Source organism: Macadamia integrifolia, chromosome 12, assembly GCF_013358625.1.
Source record: "Macadamia integrifolia cultivar HAES 741 chromosome 12, SCU_Mint_v3, whole genome shotgun sequence".
NCBI classification, from domain to species: Eukaryota; Viridiplantae; Streptophyta; class Magnoliopsida; order Proteales; family Proteaceae; genus Macadamia; species Macadamia integrifolia.
The window spans coordinates 7803304-7827322 of NC_056568.1; the positions used below are offsets into that span (position 1 = coordinate 7803304).

General features: G+C 37.6%; 4 protein-coding genes across 4 annotated transcripts; 1 reads left to right on the top strand and 3 right to left on the bottom strand.

Annotated features, from left to right (window-relative positions):
- The first annotated feature begins 693 nt into the window (after positions 1 to 693).
- On the top strand, positions 694 to 10926 carry LOC122058050 (dnaJ protein P58IPK homolog). Its single transcript, XM_042620464.1, has 9 exons — positions 694 to 934; positions 1795 to 1960; positions 2905 to 3106; positions 3205 to 3365; positions 3475 to 3568; positions 3672 to 3884; positions 5594 to 5674; positions 9677 to 9895; positions 10188 to 10926. The coding sequence occupies exons 1-9, from the start codon at positions 808 to 810 to the stop codon at positions 10362 to 10364; spliced, it is 1440 nt and encodes a 479-aa protein (XP_042476398.1). The 5' UTR covers positions 694 to 807; the 3' UTR covers positions 10365 to 10926.
- Positions 10927 to 12212: 1286 nt separating this feature from the next.
- Positions 12213 to 13266, bottom strand: LOC122058054 (fasciclin-like arabinogalactan protein 12). The gene has a single exon (XM_042620469.1). It carries the CDS (start codon positions 13128 to 13130, stop codon positions 12429 to 12431), a length of 702 nt encoding a protein of 233 aa, XP_042476403.1. The 5' UTR covers positions 13131 to 13266; the 3' UTR covers positions 12213 to 12428.
- Positions 13267 to 16134: 2868 nt separating this feature from the next.
- On the bottom strand, positions 16135 to 17279 carry LOC122058053 (fasciclin-like arabinogalactan protein 12). The gene has a single exon (XM_042620467.1). The coding sequence runs from the start codon at positions 17169 to 17171 to the stop codon at positions 16359 to 16361; it is 813 nt and encodes a 270-aa protein (XP_042476401.1). The 5' UTR covers positions 17172 to 17279; the 3' UTR covers positions 16135 to 16358.
- A 3098-nt stretch (positions 17280 to 20377) lies between these two features.
- Positions 20378 to 21674, bottom strand: LOC122058051 (fasciclin-like arabinogalactan protein 12). The gene has a single exon (XM_042620465.1). The coding sequence runs from the start codon at positions 21572 to 21574 to the stop codon at positions 20630 to 20632; it is 945 nt and encodes a 314-aa protein (XP_042476399.1). The 5' UTR covers positions 21575 to 21674; the 3' UTR covers positions 20378 to 20629.
- Positions 21675 to 24019: the final 2345 nt, after the last annotated feature.

Below are 24019 nucleotides of genomic sequence, written 5' to 3' on the forward strand. Positions count from 1 at the left end.
ATCCTGATTCCTGATCGAGCATCCTTTGAGCTACTGCCAGAGGCCAATTCAGATCGATTATTAATCGGTCTAGGCCTGACATCAAATCATTTACTGACCGGTTGGTCCAGTTCGGGCTTTAACCAATAGATTCCGATTGGTCCTACTGGAGTGGTCCAGATTTCATAACCTAAAACCAAATGTCATTTGATGAAAGGGGAGCCAAATATGTTGCTCCACCATCATTAGCAAGCAAGTTTTAAAACGTCGAGCTCCTACACCCAGACATACAAGTAGTTACATGACCGCATTACCTTACTGCCTCTTTTGGATACCTCAGCGTATACTCCCATTGGCCCCCATGCTGGCACAGGCCGCGCAAACAGGTAGCTAGCGTTATCTCTCCCTTATCTCTTTAAATCTCACATGTTTCAGATGAATGGGTAGCTAAATGAAGTCCTCGTAGTGGACTAAAATGTTGGGTAGTAGGTAATGGGCCGTACACGTAGTGGGCTGAAACGTTGGACCATAGTCCACAAATTTTCCAAAGTCAGGGATCTAATTGTAATTTTGTTATTCTTCACCCAAAAAAAATAAACCCCTCGTCATTTTTAATGCCACGTGGAGAATTGCAATTGGTCTTTGTTACGTGTCTTTGAGTCACGTTACTTGAATAAAAGCCGCAACGGGGAATTTTATACGAATCCCGTTGCTCTCTCGTTCTTGTATTCTCGTGATCTCGTCTCCGCGTCTATTAAGAAAGAGAAAGTATAAACTGCTTCTTGTTCTTCATTGCGAAAAAGAAAATCTGAAATCATAATCAAGATAATGACGCCATTGATGAGGAAGTTCGTCGATTTCGAGGCCTGGAGAGGTTTTTTTCTCCCTTTCTTCATCCTCCACTTCGTCCTCGCTTGCCAACTTCTTCTTCTTCCGCCGTTGGTTTCTGCTCAAGGTAATCCTGATCCGATCTCTGAATGTTTGCAATCTTATGCTCAGATCGATTGTTTCACAGCCAACTGAATCTCTTCGATATTTGATTCGTAGATTTGTTTCTACTTAATTGTTTCGATCTTACCGTTCTGTTTCTATTTTGTTTTATATCTTTATCCGACAATGATCCTGAAACAATTTTTTTTGAATTATTGCATTGGTAAGGTTCTAGGTTTTCTTTTAAATTCTTTTGAAAATTTATTTATTCTAGTTAATATCCAAGTGAACAACTCTCTACTAAACTGTGGCCGTGTTAGAGAATTCAATTATGCCAACATTGTTTGATTTATGTGTGAATATTTGAAATTTAGTGATTTCTATGATGTTAATGTGGATATTTTAAACCTTAATGTATTTTACGTAATATGCAAGTGAACTCTGATGATATTGTTGCATAATTTGCTCATTAGATCTGGAAATCTTCATACCTTCCTGAGACTTTTTAATAACGAGCGTTCTATACCTAGCTAAGGAGAATTGTGCTTTCCAAAAACTAGTATTACTGAAATTGAGTCTTTCCAAAATTTGTAACTTGTAAGCATGTCTAAAACTTTTTTTTTTTTTTTAAGTCCTTATTGTCATTCTTTGAACTGTGCAAAACAAAGCGTATCAATTCCTTTATGAATTATGGTATTGCAATACACATTGCAATAAATTTGGAATTTGGACATGCATGCATGAAAAGCCAAACAACTGGGACCCTATCCTAACAGGAAAAAAAAAAAAAAAAAAAATCCTGGCTTTATTTATTTCTCCAAGTTGGCAATAATGAGTTGCCCGAATTTTTGGTGAAGCTAATCTTATCTGTATCTACTTTTGCAGATGGAAAACCTGGCAATGCTGCTGACCTGTTAAATAGAGTTTCGGAAAATGTAAAGGTGAAGCGCTATAGTGAGGCTCTCAATGATCTTAATACCGCTATAGAGGCTGATCCAACACTTTCAGAGGCATACTGGCGTCGTGCATCTGTACTTCGTCAATTATGCAGGTTCTTCTCTAACAAAACATTTCTACTTGCTACGAATTGTCTTTTCTAAGGGCACTAAGCAATGATATCAAATATTTTTTATTCCAATGCAGTATAGGAACTTCTGATGTTAGATTTCGAAAATTGTAGCTGGCATATGTTATGCCGTAAGTAAACAGGTAATTAACAAAGTGGTGCCAATTAGGGTTGGGCTAGTTAAAGGTGTGCATACTAGAAATTAGAAATGGCCCATACATTTGATGCATGAAGAAATTGATCCTTATATCCAGCTACCATGATATAAATATGCTTTTACCTTGGGTCAAAAGAAGTTCTGACTATCAAAGGGAAGTTACACAGCACTTCTTTTGTACTACTTTCGAATGATTGTGCAAAAGCAGAACTTATATATTTGATTAGTAGATAAAAATCCATACTCGATAAGCACATTATGATGTATACAATCATACATAATACTGCAACAACATAAGTATGGATTTTGAACTGTTTTGTGGATGTATGTAGATATATTTCTTTCCACTTGAAACCTTATCATGGGTAATGGACTAATGGCGTTCTACCCTTTTTTTAATACCATTTCTTACTTATATTATTACTATTACCTTTGGTGCGAGTTATTTTGAGAACCTCATTCATGCCTTATGTATTTATCTTCTAGTGTTGATTTGTTTTTTTGTTACATTTTTTTATGATTACATTATATTGTCTACCACAGTAGTTCAGAGAACAGAATGAAGGATACTCAGATTTTAGAAATTGATCAATACTGAGATAGGAAATGAAATAAGATCTTTAACTTGTTGCAATTTGGATATGGCCATTTATATATCGAAGATAGCATCGTAGAAACTTTTGGCTTTATTTGGTTGGTCTACTAATCCAACCTGATTAATTTTTAATTTCTGATTGGAAGATCATATGATTCAGTCAATTTTTTGATGTAGATATGAGGAATCTGAGATGAGCTACAAAAAGTTTTTGGAGCTAAAATCTGGAACTTCTGCTGCGGAAAAGGAACTTTCTCAACTGTTGCAGGCTCGGAGTGCTTTTGAAACAGCTATTAATCTTTTTGAGGCAGGCGATTTTGGAAAATCTTTGGATTATGTAGATAAAGTTGTCCTTGTTTTCTCACCTGCATGCTCAAAGGTAATGTTATTTGTTGATATAATTTCATTTGTCTATTGAAGCAGTTCTGTAAATGGTGTTATCTTCAGTCTTAACCAGGTAAGCTTTGTTTTTTGCAGGCAAAATTCCTAAAAGTGAAGTTATTATTAGCAGTAAAAGACTACTCTGGTGCCATAGCAGAGACGGGATATATGCTCAAAGAAGATGAGAATAATCTGGAGGCGCTACTGTTTCGTGGGCGTGCCTATTATTATCTGGCTGATCATGATGTTGCTTTAAGGTTTGTCGTGGTATACTCGATTGAAAATATATTTTCATCATGAGCTGCAAACTTTGTTTGCGAGTATTAATTTATTTACATTGAGACTTTGTTTGTTTATATATTCCAGACATTTCCAGAAAGGTCTCCGCCTGGATCCAGAACACAGTGAACTAAAGAAAGCATACTTTAGTTTGAAAAATCTATTGAAGAAGACTAAAAGCGTAAGTTCTACAGGCTTTTACAGGGTCCCGGATATAAGCCCATTGCTATTTTTAGACACTACAGTATAAAATATTGAACATACACTTACTGTGATATTTACAGGCAGAAGATAATGTGGATAAGGGTAAGCTGCGGTTGGCAGCGGAAGAGTTCAAAGGGGCCCTTGCAGTGGATCCTAACCATGCTGCGCATAATGTCCATCTTCATCTTGGGTTGTGTAAGGTCTTGGTCAAGCTTGGCAGGGGAAAGGATGCACTCAGTAGTTGCTCAGAAGCACTAAATATTGATGAAGAGCTTATTGAAGCTCTAGTCCAGGTATGCTTTGAATCCATTTTACATCTTTATCTCCAAAAACATTATAAATGGCCACAGAAAATGCTTGGGATCTTATTTGAGCATTTACTCAGGTTTGCTGTAGTTCTCCATTTACATCTGTGTCCATCCAAAATGTTGTAAATGGTCCCAGGTTTCTCTATAAGAACTCTCATTCTAGTTAAGCTGTGGGTCAAAAAACCAATAAATATTTTTGGAAGGACACACTCTTTATTTATATAGGATTTCAATTTGAATATGCCTTGAATGCCTTGTTAAAATGGTTTTTAGCTAGGTCACAACTCACAACTTCACTTGGCAATATCTGGAACAAAGATATGATTAGTGTTCATTCTTCCTCCAAAGTGGAGGCCTTGATCAGACAATTTGAAGGTTATAAATGGATTTATTGAAATTTCAACTTGATATAATGATTAGACAAGATTAATAAATTGTGTGAACATTGTAGTATTGTACTATATCATCTAAAATCTGTTGTAGGGGCTGTCGCTTAGTAGAAAAAAAAATCTGGGTGTTGAGAGAAGCACCTTTGTTAAAAAAATTGTCCATGGTTAGGACCATATGAAAACATTGCACTTGGTCACATCCCTTTTTTTCTCGTAATTTTTACAAAATTCATTGTACTACCATTACAATCTTATTGAAGGGCCTTTTCGTTCACCTTGTCATTTTAGAAGGGCTCTAGTTTCCTGGAGAGCCCACATAGGAAAGCCTCATAGTTGTCAAGGCGATGCCTAGTTAGAAGTGCACTCCTTGAGGTCCTCCTGACTTATCGCCTCATGTGCCAAGGTGCCCAAACCCAAAGTCTGCTGAACTTTCCATCCAAATTTAATAAATTTAACAAATCATTTTCTCATTTCTCCCATTATATTTTTCTACAACTCACTTTTACCACCATTATGTTCCACGGTGAATAATGCTACTTATATATTTACATCTATATGTAGATATGCCTGGGATATAACATAAAGTCTTGAAAAGGCATCCCTTGGTGTCATGACATCTATGGAAGGCCTTCCTGTATGGACTATGGACCTAATATCTACCACCTGGAAAGTTCAGAACAGAGCCCAAATTATTTCTGGATGAGTAAGGCCCAGGGTCCCCTGCTCACATGTGAAATTTCAGCACAAATGGAGTTTGTAATGTGGCAAAATAAATCTTTGAAAATCCACTAGCAAATGGAACTTTTGAAAAAATGGTTGAAACTAAATGGGTGGCTGAAAATATAAGGAAAAATGACTTTGGGGGGGGGGGGGTATGTGATTGAACTTGGATGAAGTTTAACACATTTTCAATCTACATCTTAGGCTATCAATCCAACGTAAATATTGCCACATCACCTTCCACATGGCACAATTAAGTGGATCACATTGGAAGGCCTTCTTATGTGGGTCATGTGAAGAACTTTTTCCTTTAGGGTGGATTCATAGTTTTATTGTAAATTTGCTGTTGGTACTTGGTAGAGCTCCCAAGCCTGTGCATTTTTCTAGGATATTGTGCTGCTGTGATATCTACAGTTTCTGAAGGAATTTTTCTTTTTCTTCCCTTCCATTTTAAATGTTTCAACTTTAATGTTGTTTTGGAAAAATCCTGCTTCTTGACGGGTGGATTAAGTCTTTTGCATAATTGAAATTACAAAACTCTATGAAACTTAAGCTGTCTTAACTGTTTATTTTTCTGTTTTCCAGAGGGGTGAAGCCAAACTTTTGACAGAAGATTGGGAGGGTGCTGTGGAAGATTTGAAAATAGCAGCTCAGAAATCACCTCAGGTTTGTCATGAATCTGTAACCTTAAAAATTTCCGTATTGTCTTGTTGTGGCTTGTCAACCCATTCGTTTTCCCCCCTGGTTTGGTTCAGGGTTTTTATTCAAATTTGTTCAAGGTCAGGACAGATATTTATTACTAGTTCCAAAATTGTGTATCAAACCTCATAAATAAGAGGAAATACAGAATATAAAGTTAAAAGTTCACACTATATATACATATACATACACACACACACACACACATATATATATATATATATGTATATATATATTTTTTAAGTAAGAAGGAACTAATTGATAAACTTTAAGATTAGATTTGTAGATTAAATATTTTCAGAAATAAAACTTGAAAGGAACATTGTCTTTGAGTATTTTGAATTGGATTGGTTCTAGAATTGGGTATTCAAACTGGTTCAATTTAGGTAAGTTCAGGTTGAAACCCACTCCACTGACTAGCATGCTAATCTGATTTGAACCAAGCCTATTCCACTCCCGCCTCCACATGGGATACATGTTTTTTGGTGCATTATTGGTCATTGAATTCTCTAAACTTCAGGATGAAGTGTAATCCAGTTGGAAGTTTTTGTTTTGAGCGTCGGAATTTTCCTTCTAGTTGAAAGAAAAATGTGAACATGGAAGAAAAACTTTGCAACCTATAAAACCGAATTTCGTAAATGATCTCCAATGCATTAGGATTGCTATTTTTTGGAACTTTATTTCATTCTTTTGATAATTAAAAATACTTTAAGTTATGGCCCTTTATATATATATATATATCAGGTTAGCTAGGAAGCCCTGCCAATGGTAGCCCTGGACCATAATTGTTAAGGCGACCAGGAAACTCAAGGTATTGGAGGGGCGCACCTAGGCGACAAGGTGGCCTTCTAGGCTTGCTCTATATGTAATATGGCTATGATAATTTTATTATATAACTATGCTTATATGCAACATAGAAGTCATTTCAAATTATATTATTAATGACCTAATATAAGAAAACCAACATATATAATAAACAAAGCATAGGATATAATATAATCATAATTTATCAAAAAACAAAGCAATAAATGTAAATCGAATTAAATTCATGAAGCGTCAAAAAAAAAAAAAAAACTGATGTAATATAATGTGTGCTGTCACAAGGCCACAAGCCGACACCTAGGCATCCAAGGCAGGTCGCCTTTCTTGCATCAGACGAGTGCTGCTGCTTTGGACCCAAGAAGGCGCCTGGACACCTAGGTGGTGCTTAGGTGACGCACCAACGTCTTGACTACTATCTCCTGGATTTTAAATCTTCCTATCACATTTGTTGTGTATTTTTGTAAAATTCATCTACCTATCTGATGAGTCAAGATTCTAGAATATTTGTGTCTATTGAGGATATTACGTAAGAACTCCAAAAGAAATAACTAACTGGGGAAACATCTTCCACACTAACTTAACCATTCAGAATGCTGATGTAATAATTAGTGGCTTGCAGTAAGTCACCACATATAACCTGGTCACGAAGCTATTAATAAATAATTTGATGTCAAGTTGAAAATCCATTTTCCATAGCCAATTCTTTCTACCTAAATGAATTCTTGGAAGCTTTGCAGTTGAATAAAGTCATGTGAATTTGAAGAGAAAAAATAAGGAGATGAAAAAGAGAGGAACGAATAGGGTGAAAGAAAACAAAATCCATATACTTTATCGTTCCAATCATTCTTTTGGGAAATGACTCGATATTCAATATGGTATTTTCAATGACTGAAATGCACAATCCACATAAAAAAAATTATAAAAAAAAGATGGAAATATGCAATAATACAGACCAAAAATCTATGTAGACAAGTATGCCTTGTATTGCAAGGCATGTTGAACGTTCTCCTCCCATCGGTTGTTACTTATGTCCAAAATCTATGAATGTGTGCATTTTGGTCATTGGAACTATCATATTGAGTATTGAGGTCATTTTCACTTTTTATTAGTCTATAAGAAAATTTTGAAATTTCTATAAATTTCAAAATAAAAATTTCAGAGTCTATCGTTATTGAATTGCAGAAGTTTGAGATCAAACTTTGCCCTTTCTCTCAATTATGGGTGATTAAAAAGTACATCAAAAAAGAAAAAAGAGGGAAGTACAGCAGGAGGTGCCTCTAATGTCCAAAAGGTAAAACAGAAGAATGACCATTCCATCATGGTAAAGAGGACCCCACATCTAGGTTACCACAACATGGGTTTTGGAGCAGAATAAGAAATTGGAGCGACTAAATGACTAATCTGAAAAGCTCCAGAGGTCTGTATATTCTTATCAGACATGTGAGGTGATTTGCCGGTGTGCTTCCTTGAGTCAAATGAGAAACATCGATACCTTTTGCACGTGTAATTTCCCATGTTGACAATGTTGCCCCAGAAGAGTCTTAGAGGGGAGATGCTGCTTTTGATTTCCCATATAATTTTGATCCCCATGCATTACTTGAGTTGGAACTTGAAAACCATAGGGCAGATGGCCACCAGATGAACCAAGCAACAAAACCTTCAGGTGGACTAAACTGCACAAAAAGGAGGTGTAACTTCAAGGACAACCTTCCCAGTCTCAGAGGTGAAAGAACCATCTGATTTTTGTCTTGAAGATTCTTATGGGGCATGGGTCTTTGAGTGTGGTTAGTTTGAAAAATGTGACTGGATTGGCCCATCCAGTTAGAATTGGCACTGAACTGACTTCTAGTCACTTCCGGTTTTTTTGGTGGAAGCCATCAGTCAAACCAGAAACGGTGTGTGTGTGCGCACTTTTTTTTTTTGGGGGGGGGGATTATACATGGTATACACTGAGGTTTTTCTATTTATCTCACAAATCGTGTGTAATTATTTGCTAAAATGGGACACAGGATTTTAATGATGTTTAGGGGGAGAGAGATGAGAAGGTGTGTTAATGTTGCAATACCTGAAAGAGAGGACACATTTATTGTACAGTTGGAAGGAGAAGTGTGGTCGTCTTGCAGACATGGATCAGTCACACATTGAAGGAGGCTAGTACTCACCCACCATCAGTCCATATTAAATACCCCACTCCCAAATGGTTTCCTTTCTGTGGGATATTTTTGCGAGTTAGTGGATGATAGCAGGACTTGAAGAACCTTCATGCCAAACTAAAAAATCTTGATTTGGAACTGTTTCCACTCTTAAAGAAATTTACTTATGTTGCTGGTTCTGGTTAGTAAGTGTGACATACATATTCCTTTACATAGATTCCTCTAACCATACATAAGGGGGGGATTGACACACATCAGTGTGAGGAGGAAACTGGGAATGTCAACAGAGAGGACAGAGGATAATTCAATTAGAGACATCTCTGACTGGATAATTGTGATTTAGGAACATAAGAATGAATGTGGATATTTTAAGAGCCACTTTCATGGAGGGTGGAGCATGGGGTCGATTGTAGTTATGTCAAACCTGTCAAACTGTCGACCTGCTATAAATCTGAGCCAACTAATACATCAACCCTGTTGTGTGCACTGTGTGTTGCTATTAAATTATGCTCCCACACAAACAAACAAACAAAACATGCTGGTTTTTACTGAGTTTAGATGTAAAAGTGGATGATCTGGTAACTAGACACCAACATTTTTTTTGGGACTGTCTGAAAACAATGATTAAGGAATTTTGATATTGGTATTTGGGAAACCAGCCAGAAAAGTTTATTTTTCTTCACCATGTGTGCTTTGGGTAAATACCCATAGTTTGGATGACATCCTTTGATTTGTCATTTACCTTCTTTATTTTTTTAATGGTTGTGGTGGGCGTTAATTTTATTTGCACAACTTGAATCTTCTTTATAATATATTTTATTTACTTGTTTGTTTAACAGTTGTAATTATATCTTTCTATTTCAGATCTAGTGGCTAAATCATATTTTTCTCTAAACATCAACCTTGTCTTTATTTTTCCTTTTAAACTTGAGGACATAAACTTTGCACCGATAGCTTCATGCTGGAGAGTCCTTACAAGAGTCCATTTGTACAGGATATGAATATCCGAGAAGCATTAATGAGGGCAGAGAGATCTTTGAAATTGAGCAAACGCAAGGACTGGTACAAGATTCTAGGAGTATCAAAAAGTGCCTCTATATCAGAAATTAAACGTGCATACAAGAAGCTTGCTTTACAATGGCACCCAGATAAGAATGTTGACAATAGAGAGGAAGCTGAAGCTAAATTCCGAGAAATAGCTGCTGCATATGAGGTGAGATTCAATCATGATCTATTGTTTCCGCATATACCATGCTTCATAGGGTCCCTGAAATAAGGGGAATAGTTCAATTTTTAAGCCCCTTGGAGGCAAAAACTTGCAATGTCCTTTTAGATTAAACTGCTCATGTTTTTCACATAACTTTTCCAACAACTGTTATAGTTTTTTCAACTGTTTTAGTATTATTTTGCTTTAAAGACACATTTTTTCATCCAGTTTTGAGTTTTTCCCATGGATTCTGCACCCATTTGCAATATCTTACCCCCTTCAATCTCCTAATTTCCAGGTACTTGGAGATGATGAGAAACGTGTAAGATATGACAGAGGTGAAGACATAGAGGACATGGGTATGGGTGGCGGTGGTGGTGGTGGTGGTTTCAACCCTTTCGGTGGTGGGGGACAGCAATTCACTTTCCACTTTGATGGGGGTTTCCCTGGTGATTTTGGTGGATTTCAGTTTTGATTGTGATGAGAGAATCAATTTCCTTCATCACCGGAGAATTAAATCATGGAAAAGGAGTACTTGTCCTCAAGAGAGGCAAAAGCAGCTGACTGATTGCTAACAAACAGTTAGATTGTGAAGCAAGGCAGGCCATTTAGAAGAAGATGATTGTTGTTATCCAAAAGTTGCTACTGAGAGAAAATTTTGCACAATGGCATTTCATTTATCCCAAATATGTATGGGTTGATTACTCATCTTCTGTGGCTAATGGCAGAGGCGCTCGTGTGCTGATGTTATGTCTGCTTTTAATTATACATAGATGTAACTTAGAGAATTTCACCTTCCTCTTTATTTTTTTTTTTTAGGCTGTATGCTGTCTATAATCTAGATACTGTCAAATAAGTTTTCAAGCTTTCCCCTAGTCCATTAACAAGTTTTGGGGAAAATTTTGTTTCTGATCATGTCCGAAAACAGAGTGATTCTATTCTTGTCCAGGAACAACAGACTTGTGTATTAATAATTCCAATTGATAAGAAGGATTTACTACTGTGATGAAGAATGCTAATCGACTCTTCTTTCTTCACCTTGTGGTAGCACTCCCTTTCTCTCCCCCCCCCCCCCCCCCCACTCCACACCTATCTAGATTGCCCCTTTTTTTTTCTGGTAGAAACCTAGACTGCCTTTCATGTGGTCACATTTGAGTTTGGTTGTGTCCCAGTTTTGGTGGGTGATAAGGGAACAAGTGATTGCTGACTTACAATTTTCACATATTCCACATCTCATCTTCGAGGTCTGAAAAATAATATGAAAAATTTAGGAAAATGAGTTAAATAGCGAGTGTTGAGAAAATAAGGAAAAATATCTCATTCATGGTGGACCTGATATGATTGAGTTAGGTCAACAGGTGGCATATCTCATCCATCCAACAACTGCCAATTATTGGTACGAACGGCAAGAAAAGTGCAAAGCATGTTGGAAACAATTTCCCAGTGTGCTCTATTTACCTTCATTTCTTCACTGAGGCCTCTTTGTTTTGATGGAAAAACAATTCTTATTTAAATTTTTTTTTTATAATTTTGTCTATCTTTTTAGGGGGAAAAGAACGTCACCCAGTCGCGCCTTCTATGCCCAGACACAGGATGCTGTGAAAAGATACCCTTGCCCTTCTGGTTGAATGCTTGTGCACACACTCCCACTATCCCAGTGCTGGCACAGTGGCCACATGATCAGGTAACGCACTTTCTCCATCTTTTTATCCTATTTTTATATTTAAAAAAACAAAAAATAAATAACTGGGGGCATGGGAGATTGGGTGCTTGAGAAAAAAAAATATTGACCAAGACTGCATTAGTTCTTATTGTTCCTATATATGATATTTTTCTGAAGACGATTATTCTCATAAATATTTTCCATTGAAACAAATGGAGCTTCAAGGAAAATCTTCCATTACAGGACTTAACCTGCTTACATTTAAAGAGGAATACATGTACTGTATCTCATGTCCAATTAAAGAGAGAATTTAGCAGAGCTATGATCCAATATCCACTCCATCAAGTCGGTGTCTGATTCTTTGTCTCAGTCTCTCATGTCCAATTATGCTTCATATCTTACATGGATCTGCGATGGCTCAAACAGATCTTTAGATAAGCTGTTCATTTATTTATTTATTTTGGCTAAAGATCAGCATTTAAAATTTCTTGATATAAACAAATATACAGGATTAATGTCCAGGCATTCCTAGACGGAAAAAAGAAAACAAAGCCAGGCTTGATGCTCCACCTACAGCATTGCCATAACTGTTCTTTTATTCTGATTTCTCATCTTTCATTAAAATATGGTAAAAAAAACACATCCTATGAAGCACAAATGTAACAAAACCATTGATATTAAAGAGAAAAAAAAAAAATCTCAAATAAACAAAGGATCAACCCAACAATATTTGATGTCAGCAGACCCTTCTTCATGATTGCAAAAATATTCAAATGAAACTGCGAAAGGATTCAAGAACAAAGAGAGATCCCAAATTATTCAAAACCCACTCATTGCATCTTTGATCACAGTAGAAATATACACTGGGCATTGACATCATATAGCAATGACTGCAACTGCAAAGGAAAACCCGATATATCTTATGATCCTCACGGCAATAGATGAAAGCACAGAAGAACTTGAAGGGGCAGATGATGAGTCGGACTTCTTCTTCGACTCAGATGGAGCCAGAGCCGGTGCCAATGTAACATGAAATTCCATGGGGAGGAGCACTTTATCCACTTGATACACAGCGAATTTCCCATCTGTGTAGATTGTGCTGGTCACTTTGGCCTTAACAACTCCAGTAATCATGTTCACATCTAGGCCAGAGGTCGAGACATTTAATGGAAACTGGCCATCATAGCTGTTCCCTGCCTTCGTGACAAGAGGGTTGCTCAGAGTCTGGAACTGTATGAGAGGAACATAAGTAGGGAGCTCATGAAACTGCACCAACTCAATCAGCTGCTCACCAGTGAAGGAGTTAAGGGTACCTCGTGGGAGATAGGAGAAGGCATTGTCTGGTGGAACAAAGAGGGTGAGGCCTTGGTTTGATATTTTGAGTTCTGAGTTGATTTGCTCTCCAAGTCCAGTGCTCTTCAGTAGCCTGATAAAGATGTTGAAGTTCCCAGCCTTCTTTAGGATTGCTGTGATGTCAGTAGGTGACTGAGCTAAAGTTGTGGTGAAAAGGAGGGTGATCATGATCAGTAGAACTGATGAGGAATGTTGGAGGTGTAGCTGTTTCTTCATTTTCATCATTTTCTTAAGCTCTGTGTTTGGTGATTGTGGTTTTCCTTGGAGGAAGTGAATGAGAGGAAGCAAAAGAAGATGAAAGAGAAAAGGAATGCTGGGTTTGAAGGAGAAGAGATGGTTTTATGGAGGTGGGAGGGATGGGGATCCATCATTTATGAGGATGTGAAGTTAGGTGACTGGGGTAATCCAAGTTGAGTTGGCCAATAAGGAGCCTCTCCCATCTCATCTCTGCTGGTTTAGAGAGAGAGAGAGAGAGAGAGAGATTGCTTGGTGAAGCAGGAAAGTGAAGTAATATTAAGGTATAATATCACACGGCAGATTACAGAAATGTAGGGGTCTCTCTTGTCAAGGGTGAGTCTGTGTGTCACTGTTCTTTGTCATTGTCTGTACTGTTACACCTAGTGTTTTAAAAATCGATGAATCGGATTAGGAATCGATTTACTCCAACTAATGACCAGTTTTTACTGATTTGGATGCCGATTCCAAATTTTAAAACCCTGGTTGCACCACTAATTGATAGCAACCTTTTTGACTGTTTTCATTTCACCCTTTTTTTAGGAAGGAAAAGGAAACAAGAAAACAAAATTTGATTGCCAGTTGCAAGAGACTTAGGAACAAAATTTTATTTACTTCTTTGTTTAACAGTTGTAATCATAACTTTCTATTTCAGATCCAGTGATTGAATCATATTTTTCTCTAAATCATTCTTGTCTTTTTTTTTTTTTCTTTTAAACTTAAAGGACCAAAACTTTTCACTGAAAGCTCCATGCTGGAGTCCTCACAGGAGTCCATTTGTGTAGGATATGAATATCAGAGAAGCATTAATGAGGGCTGAAAGATCTTTGAAATTGTGCGAACACAAGGACTGTTACAAGATTCTAAGAATATCTAGTAGTGCATCTATATCAGAAACTAAATGTACATATTGTAGAAAATAGAATCTAAAATGATGTAGAAAACAAATGAAAAGTGCAAAAAACAATCATTCAATGTACACAAAGATTTGGTTGGTTTGGCAAGATTTCCCATGTTCACTATCAATGGAAAATAGGGTTAAAGCTCCTTGATCATCCTCACACCTTGCTTAAATTGTTCACATAGGAAGAATCCTAGGTAAGAGTAAATAGTGAATTCTATACATGAAATTTACCGAAATACCTATAAAATCCCTTAAAAATATGAGGTGTGAGTAAAAGCGAATACAAGATATTGTACCGACGACACATACAAGTAGCTTGCTTTACAATGTTACCTAGCTAACTCGGCTGTCAGCTGGAGCTTCAAAAAAATTGTTGTGATGTTGTCATTTCGAAGGTGATATGATAGAAAGTCCAACACATGAAGGCCATATAATTGAAGTGACTTGTGGAATTTGACATGAGGCCAATCGAGAAGGTCCCTATTGATTCTAAAAAAAAGGGCCACTACTCAGTGTTGGTCCCACCTATGAAAAGTCTTGGGAAAGACAAGTTTGGAGTCGATCCTAACCTTTCGCATTTTTCAACAAAACAACTGCCCTCAAAACTCAAACCTAGGCATTTGCCTTGTAATCTGAACCTTATATCATTGCTTTAAGCAATGGCCCTTAGGTCCCCATTAACACTCAAGACATGAAATCCAACCTACATGTGGCTCAAATTGGCAAGATATCCTACCAATCTTGAAAAGACATGCCAATATTGCAAGTTGGGAGTGGCTCTCCACACCCACCTAGATTGCCTTTCATGTGCCAACATTGCATTTCGCTTGTGTTCCAAGTTTGGTGGATAATAAGTGAAAGTATCATCCACATGATAAACATTGATAAAGCATAAATTTTTTGATATATTCCATTTTTCGCCTCTGAGTCCTAAAATGATTTGAAAATTTTAGAAAAATGAAATCAAACAGATCTTAGACAAGTTTGGATCAGGTCCTCGTATGAGAATCATTCTTAAACAGTGTCTGATCCCACTTGGAATGCACTCAATGTGAAAGCCTGTTGTATGAAGAGATAAATATGAATTATGTGTGTGGATCAAGCACTGAACAAGAATGATTCTCGACTTGATCCAGACTCTTTTTAGACTGCATCTATTCTTTGTTATCCTATATAATTTCTTTCTTGACACAACTCTCTAGTGAAACAAATAGAGCTTCAAGGAAAAAATTCGATTGCAAAACTTTCCCAGCTTACATTTAACAGGAATACATGTACAGTAATTTATTTTTCCATTTCAGTGGAACCTGAGAGAAAATTACTTTTCCATATAAAACTTCATGTGATCAAGCGTAAAAATTTGGAAAGGGGTAGAATTTAGGAGCTATGATCCAATATCCACTCTATCAAGTCGGCGTCTGAACCTTTCTACTCTCCGAACCCTGTAGTCCAATTATGCTTCATATTTTACTTGGTTCGGCCATGGCTCAAACAAATCTTAGATACACTTTTTTTTTTTTTTTTTTTCTGTGATGGTTCCAGAACGTTTGGGCCTATCACTGATCTTGTATGGGGTGTGGGGGTGAAGTCCCTGCAGTATGGTATGACGTGACGCCATGAATCAATCCAACTTGGAGGAGTATTTATATATTACGATGTCTTGTTGTATAAGCTAGTGAGATTTGAGGTTTTTTGATTTAGGGTTTCTGGGCAAGTTTTCTTACCACGAGTTTGAGTGTTCTTGAGAAATCTCTATTGCAATCTTTCTTCCAACATGAAGAATCATTTTTTTCATTGTTTGAGGCCATAGTACATCACATTGGTGTATGAAATATGAATCTCATTAAATCTCCATATCATCTTGTGTGAATCTGTTTGTTTTCTTCGTTTCTTTGATGTTTGTTCTAACAAATGAGAATTTATTGATACAAACAAAATATACAGGATTAATGTCTAGGCATTCCTAGACGGGAAAAAATAAAACAAAGCAAGACTTGATGCTCCACCTATGGCATAGCCATAATTGTTCTTTTATTCGGATTTCCCATCTTTCATGAAAATATGAAAAAAAAAAAAAAAAGGAGAAGAAAAGAAAGAATAAAATAAATTTCACATTAAAAAGGATCACCCCAACAATAATTGATGTCAACAGACCCTTCTCATGACTGCAAAAACATTCAAATGAAACTGCGAAAGGATTCAGGAACAAAGAGAGATCCCCCAAATTATTCAAAACCCACTCATTTCATCTATGATCACAGTATATGATCATAAAATCTTATTCAATGGAGATCATATATACCGGGGCATTGGCATTATAAAGCAATGACTGCAACTGCAAAGGAAACCCCAATGTACCTTATGATCCTCACAGCAATAGATGAAACCACAGAAGAAATTGAAGGAGCATCAGATGATGGAAAGGACATCATCTTTGGCTTAGATGGTGCCATAGCTGTCACCGGAGCCTGCGAAACATGAAATTCCAAGGGGAGAAGAACTTTATCTACTTCATACACAGCAAACTGCCCATCTGAGTAGATTGTGGTATCCACATTGGCTTTAACAACTCCAGTATCAATACTCACATTTTGTCCAGAAGTTGAAACATTTAACGGAAACTGGCCATCATAGCTGTTTCCTGCCTGTGTAACAATAGGGTTGCTCATAGTCTGGAACTGTATTATTGGAACATAATTAGGGAGCTCATGAAACTGCACCAACTCTATAAGCTGCTGACCACTGAAGGAGTTAAGGGTCCCCTGTGGGAGATAGGAGAAGGCAGTGTCTGGTGGAGCAAAGAGGGTGAGGCCTTGGTTTGATTTTTTGAGTTGTGAGTTGATCTGCTCTCCAAGTCCTGTGCTCTTCAATAGCCTGATAAAGATGTTGAACTTCCCAGCCTTCTCTAGGATTGCTGTGATATTGGTATGGGCTGGACTTTTTTTATGTGGCTTAGGGGCAGGGCTAGAAGGGGCTAGGCTAGGAGGGGCTGGGCTAGGAGGGGTTGGGCCAGAAGGGGCTGGAGCAATTGTAGGTGACAGAGCTAAGGTTGTGGTGAAGAGGAGGGTGATCATGATCAGTAGAACTGATGAGGAATGTTGGAGGTGAAGCTGTTTCCTCATGTTCATCACTTTCTTAGACTAGGTGTTTGGTGAAGGAAGTGAATGAGAGGAAGTAGAAGAATATGAAAGAGAAGGGATGTTGGGTTTGAGAGGGAGGAGAGGGTTTTATGGAAGTGGGAGGGGTAGGGATCCATGAGGATGAGGATATGAAGTTAGGTGATAGGTGTAATTTAAGTTGAGTTTGCCAATAAGGAGCCCTCTCCCATCTCATCTCATGTCATCTCTGCTGGTGATGGGTGTAATCCAAGTTGAGTTGGCCAATAAGGAGCCCTCTCCCATCTCATCTCATCTCATTTCATGTCAGCTGGTTTGCTTGGTAGGATGGAGGATTTACACAAACAAATTGATTTATGGAGAGAGAGAGAGAGAGAGAGAGAGAGAGAACAAAAGGATTGCTTAATAAAGCAGGACAGTGTAGTAAGGTATAATATCACACAGCAGATTACACAAATGGAGGGGTTCCCTCTTGTTAAGGGTGAGTCTCTGTGCACTATTCATTGTCATTGTAGTGCTCTTACACCACTAATTGGGTATATCAACCTTTTTGGTTGCTTTCGTTTCACCTTTTTTTTTTATGGAAGGAAAGGGAAACATGGAAACTAAATTTGATTGTCAGTTGCAAAAGGCTTGGAAAAGAAGGATTCGGCTCTTCTATTGCGCAATAGAGGCGGCGGCTCAAATCCGACGTCTTGGAATGCCTTGATACAGAACCCAACACATAATCACACACCTTGAGATGCTCCAAGGCGTCGGATCTGAGCTACTACCTCTATCAGTCCATTGCACAATAGAGGAGCCCCTTCCGGAAAAAAAGCTTTGGATCGAAATTGATGTTTTCTTTCATGGTGTAGTAGTTGAATTGGGAAATTTTATTAGTAGCCAGTATGAAAAGGGGGAATCTTCATTTTTAATGGTGAATAAGTGATGATAATTCTAGGGAGTATAGTGTGGATTGATCATGTGTCAAATTTTGTAACTTTATTCTTTGAATTGCTAGGTCATGTAAGGTATACATTAGCATCCTCTCTTTTTTATTTCTCTTCTCCTCACATTAATTAATGAGGATTGGTTTAGTTTGCTAAACTTTGATCAACTCAAATTCAATTTGGGATTGTGCTAGGACTGACCCTTATCTTATTCTAAAAAACTATTTAGTGCAGTATTTAACGCAGGGTTAAAAAAGGTTTTCAAAAAATTGAAAATTATTTAATATATAATTTAATGCAATTTGTATGTCCAATGATAAGATTTAACCTCATTGAGAAAAATATAAGTTATATTAGAAAGGGAAAAAAGAAAAACTACAATCTTGATTACAATAAGACTTTCCTATATATATAATGGGCCATTCAATTCGAGACCATGTCAAGTCCACAACCCACACTTCAAAACCAACTGAAGGTTTGTTACCCACATGGTACCACCTTGATGGCTTGAAAAGGTAGACATCTAAGTAATCTGCATCATCCTCTAATCATGTTAAAGTTCTCAGCTTTTAGTTCTTTTTTTTTTTTTTTTTTGGCTAATCAGTTGGAGCTTTAAATTTCTTTTTTGTAGTGATGCTATCATTTTGGAAGGTGATTTTACATAAAATCCAATACATGGCAATTGACATGAGGCCAATTTAGAGGGTCCTTAATAACTCTAATAAAGCATCATTAACTTAGTTATGTGGGTTTGAGGGATGAGTTTGGAGCCGGTCTTATCTTTTGCATTTTTGAATAAAATGATCACCCTCAAGACTTGTATAGAAGGCCTATCCGATCCATCCAACAAATGTCGATCGTTGATTTAAATGACGGGAAGAAAAGTGCAGAGCGTGTTGAAAATATTTTACCTTCCAAGTGTATATTACCTTCACTTCTTCACTAAGGTCTCTTTTGTTTCAAAACATTTTTTTTTTTATAATCCTTTTCCATTTTCCATTTTTTATCTTTTTTAACAAAAAGATGTTGACTTAGACTGCATCAGTTCTTTTTGTTGCTATATGATTTCGTTTTTTGAGACCATTCTTAAAAATATTTTTCTCTGAAACAAATGGAGCTTCCAGTAAAATCTTCCTTCGCTGGACTTTGTTTGGTTACACTTAAATAAAGGTAACCAAAAAGAAAGGGTATTATCAACCCTTAGTCAAATGGAGGGATAGATATCCGATTTCCATGGCTTGGTGCTCCAGACCGTAGTGTCTATTATCTGGTCGGCCGATAAGAAAACTTTTCAAATCATGACTCATCTCATGGAGATGAATGATGCTGTCATTCGATTCGAGACTCAGCGCCAACCCAAAAAACAAGAATAAGCTTTAAGCATATCATAAGGATGGGCAAAAACTCAGATGAAACCACAGCGACTATACAGCAGGAAGGTCCAAATGAATTCCTTTTAGGTCCTGAACAATTTACCTGCTTCTTACTAACTAGTATCTTATTGATTTTTGACCGCCCAAACAAGGGATGGGATGATAACTATGATATTTATTTCTGGGCTCCGCTAAAATAACAGCCTTCCTAGCAATCAACATATCGGTTTAAGGTGATGTTCAAGAATCTTCTTTTCCTTGTTAAGGGTTCGAAGTATCTGTATCAGCTAATATCAATTTTATACTGATATGAATTAATTGATTTCATTGTTATTTTTCATTTAAAAAAATACTAATACCTAATCCGATATCGATCTCAGTCAATTCAACGAATTCAATACCAATACTTAGAACTTGATGCCAAGTGAAACCTGAGAGAAAATTACCATACCATATAAAACTTCAGGTATCAAGCGTTGAATTTGGAAGGGGGTAGAATTTAGCAGCTTTGCTCCAAAATCCACTCTATCAATTATGCTTCATATTTTACTTGGATCGGACATGACAAACAAATCTTAGACAAGCTGTTCTTTTATTTTATTTTATCAATGGGGTTGGTAGCCTAATGGTGAAAATGCCCTCAACCCATCACTGCTTGAGTTGGTTGGTTATGGGTTTGAGTCTTGGCATGCCCACCAGGACCCATTGGTCCTGTGGAAGTGTTGTTTGTCGTACAAGGGACTTGTTCTGGGGGCTATGATCCCTACCATGGAACACCCTTTTTTATTTACCAAAAATAAAAATTATTTTATTTTATTTTATTTTTTATTAATTATGAACACTTAAAATTTATTGATATAAACAAAATATACAGGATTAATGTCCGCTATTCTTGAGATCCAAAAAAAAAAAAAATTAGATTTGTGCTCCATCTACGGCATAGCCCTAGATGCTCTTTTATTCTGATATAAAGTAACAGAAAAAAAAAATATATCAAATTAAAAGTGATCAACCCAACAATATTTGACGACAACAGACCCTTCTCATGACTGCAAAAGCATTCAAATGAAACTGCAAAAGGATTCAAGAACAAAGAGAGATCCCCAAATTATTCAAAACCCACTCATTTCATCTTTGCTCACAGTAGATGATCATAAATTCTGATTCATATAGCAATGACTGCAACTACTGCAACTGCAAAGAAAACCCCAACGGACCTTGAGATACTCACTGCATTAGATGGAACCACAGTAGAAATTGAAGGTGCAGCAGACAAAGGATGGGACTTCTTCTTTGGCTCAGGCAGTGCCGGTGCCGGAGCCGGAGCCGGAGTAACATAAAATTGCATAGGCAGGAGTACTTTATTCACTTCATACACAGCCAACTGCCCATCTGTGTAGATTGTGTGGACCAAAGTGGCATTAACAATTCCAGTAGTCATACTCACATTTTTGCCAGAAGTTATGAGATTTAATGGAAATTGGCCATTACTACTGCTCCCAGCCTGTGTACGAACAGGGTTACTAAGGGTCTGGAACTGTATGGGAGGAATATACATAGGAACCACATGAAACTGCACCAATTTTATCTGCTGCTCACGAGTGAAAGAGTTAAGGGAAGTCCCCTTAGGGAGACTAGAGAAGGCATTGTCTGGTGGGGCGAAGAGGGTGATGGCTTGGTTTGTGTCATTGAGTACTGAGTTCAGCTGGTCTCCAATGACTGTGCTCTTCAGTAGCTTGATAAATATGTTGAACTTCCCAGCTTTGTCTAGGATTTTTATGACACTGGTTGGGCCAGGAGAGGCTGGACCAGAAGCAGCTGGGCCAGGAACGGCTGGGCCAGCAGCGACTGGGCTAGGAGGGACTGCGATAGGTGGGGCCGGGATAGGAGGGGCTGGGATAGGCAGGGCTGGACCAGAAGCTGCTGGGCTAGGAGGAGCTGGGCCAGAAGCGGTTGGTCCGGGAAGGGCTGGGCTAGGAGGGGTTGGGCCAGAAGCTGCTGGAGCATTTGCTGGTGACTGAGCCAAGGTTGTGGTGAAGAGTAGAGTGATAATGATCAGAACTGATGGGGAATGTTGGAGGTGAAGCTGTTTCTTCATGTTCATCATCATCTTCTTAGGCTGTGTGTTCGGTGATTATGGTATTCCTTGGAGGAAGTGAATGAGAGGAAGTAGAAGAAGATGAAAGAGAAAAGGGATGTTGGGTTTGAGAGGGAAGAGGGTGGGGTTTTATGGAGGTGGGAGGGGCAGGGATCCATCATCCATGAGGATATTAAGTTAGGTGGTAGGTGTAATCCAAGTTGAGTTGGCCAAAGGAGCCCTCTCCCATCTCATCTCATCTCAGCTGATTTGCTTGGTAGGATGGAGGATCTAAACTATCAAATTGATTTATGGAGAGACACAAAGAGAGAACGAAGGGATTGTTTGGTGAAGCAGGAAAGTGAAGTAATTATATTAAGGTACAATATATATCACACATCAGATCACACAAATGGAGGCTAGGGGTCCTCTTGTCAAGGTGAGTCTGTGTGTCGCTGTTTGTTGTCATTGTCAGAACTGTTTCACCAAGGGTCTTAAAAATCGGTGAATCGGATTGGAATCGGCACAGACTGATCCTACTAAAATATTATAGTATAATAATACATTATAGTATATATTACTAATATTAGCATTAAATTTTATAATTCTACTTCTATTATATTGTACTATAATATCATAGTATATGGACCGAGTACAGGAACTAGAACTGAAAGTAAGAATCGAAACCGAGCAAGTTTGGTTTGAGTATCGAATTTCAGAATTGATTCATTTCTCAGTTCCATTTCATATCACACCAATACTCTCTAGAACCAAACCGAATTATCAATTCCAAATCAATTTACACCTATTTTGTTCACCCTCTCCTTAAAATGTCTAATTTATCATTTATTTTTAAGATTTCTTTTAGTATTAACCCCTCCAATGCCCAATACTGCACAAGGGCAGAGGAGAAAAGCCTCCCCCTCCGCTAATTGATAGCAACCTTTTTGGTTGCTTCTTTTCAAAATTTTTTAGGAAAGAAAAAGAAAATATAAGAACAAAATTTGATTGCCAGTTGCAAGAGACTTGAGAAAGAAACTTTGATCATGAGTAGATAATTGGTTCAAAATGGATATTCTCTTCTGTAAGATCAAACACCAAGAAATACGAATAATAAAGAGACAATAGATCCGTACGACACAGAGATTTAACGAGGTTCACTCACTTGGGTGGTGTGCTACGTCCTCGGGTGAAGAAGAAGATGATTCATTATGCAGAAGAGAAATTACACCCTAGCAGCAGTGAGGAAAAACTCGCCCTGAAACCCTAGCTCGAAAAACCCTAAAATACAATGACTTTCTCAACAAGCAATAGTACATTATATATACTCCAAATCACGGGTAGACCCATCGGGCCGCGGTCGACCCATCGGGTCGAACCATACCACGGAGGCTACGCCCCCGCACCCCCATACGAGATCAGTGATGGGCTCCGGGCTTGGGCCTCCCGGCCCAGCCCCTCTACTTCCATCATAGATCTCAGAAAATTTTTTATTCGGGTCGCCACCAAAATATGTCGGATTGGATCAATTTTCAAAACGGATCAAGAATTCGAGACAAACTTAACATCTTCCATGCTGGAGCAATTGAGTTGGGAAACTTTAGAAGTAGTGGTTTTGGGAATCTTCATTTTTAATGGTTGAGTGAGTGATGATAATTTTGATTATTAAATATCTAAGGAGCAGTATGGATTTATCCAGTCCATTTATGCAAGACATGAATATCCGAGAAGTATTAATGAGGGCTGAGAGATCTTTGAAATTGATCAAACGCAAGACAGGAACAAGATTCTAGGAACATCACAAGATGCATCTATATGAGAAATTAATTAATGGAAGGTAATTCGACAGAAATTCCAACACATATGATAGGCCATATAATTGAAGTGAGCCGTGAAAATTGGCATAAGGCCAATCTAGAGGTTCTCTATTAATTCTAAAAAAGGTCATTACTCAATGCTAGTTTCGCCTATCAGGGGTCTTGGGAGAGGTGAGTTTGAAGTCGATCCTAACCTTTCGCGTGTTTTAACAAGACAACCGATCCTAACCCAAGCATTTGCCCCTAATCTGATGACCTTTATCATTGCTCTAAGCAATGTTCCTCACGGTCATATTAACTCCCAAGACATGAAATCAGACCCACGTGTCTCAAACCCGCAAGATATCCTACTGTGCTTGAAAGACATGCCGATATTGCAAGTTGAGAATTGCTCTCCACACCTACTTAGATTGCTTTTCATGTGCCCACATTGCAGTTTGGTGGTGTACTAGATTTGGTGGATAATAAGTGAACATATCATCATGTGATGAATATTACTAAAGTATTACAATATTGACATATTACATTTTTCATCTTTATCTGAAAAATAATTTGAAAATTTAAGGAAAATGAGCTCAATAGCATGCAACCGTCGAGAAAATGAGGAGAAAAAATGTTAGACATGGTGGACCAAATATGCTTGAGGTAAATTATCAAATTA

Bases quoted from the DNA above. Each gene is read 5' to 3' on its own strand.
- LOC122058050 (XM_042620464.1), top strand. From the start codon at position 808: ATGACGCCATTGATGAGGAAGTTCGTCGATTTCGAGGCCTGGAGAGGT. The intron at 3,885-5,593 runs GTATGCTTTGAA...TCTGTTTTCCAG, and splicing joins TTATTGAAGCTCTAGTCCAG to AGGGGTGAAGCCAAACTTTT. The intron at 9,896-10,187 runs GTGAGATTCAAT...CCTAATTTCCAG, and splicing joins AAATAGCTGCTGCATATGAG to GTACTTGGAGATGATGAGAA.
- LOC122058054 (XM_042620469.1), bottom strand. From the start codon at position 13,130: ATGATGAAAATGAAGAAACAGCTACACCTCCAACATTCCTCATCAGTT.
- LOC122058053 (XM_042620467.1), bottom strand. From the start codon at position 17,171: ATGAACATGAGGAAACAGCTTCACCTCCAACATTCCTCATCAGTTCTA.
- LOC122058051 (XM_042620465.1), bottom strand. From the start codon at position 21,574: ATGATGATGAACATGAAGAAACAGCTTCACCTCCAACATTCCCCATCA.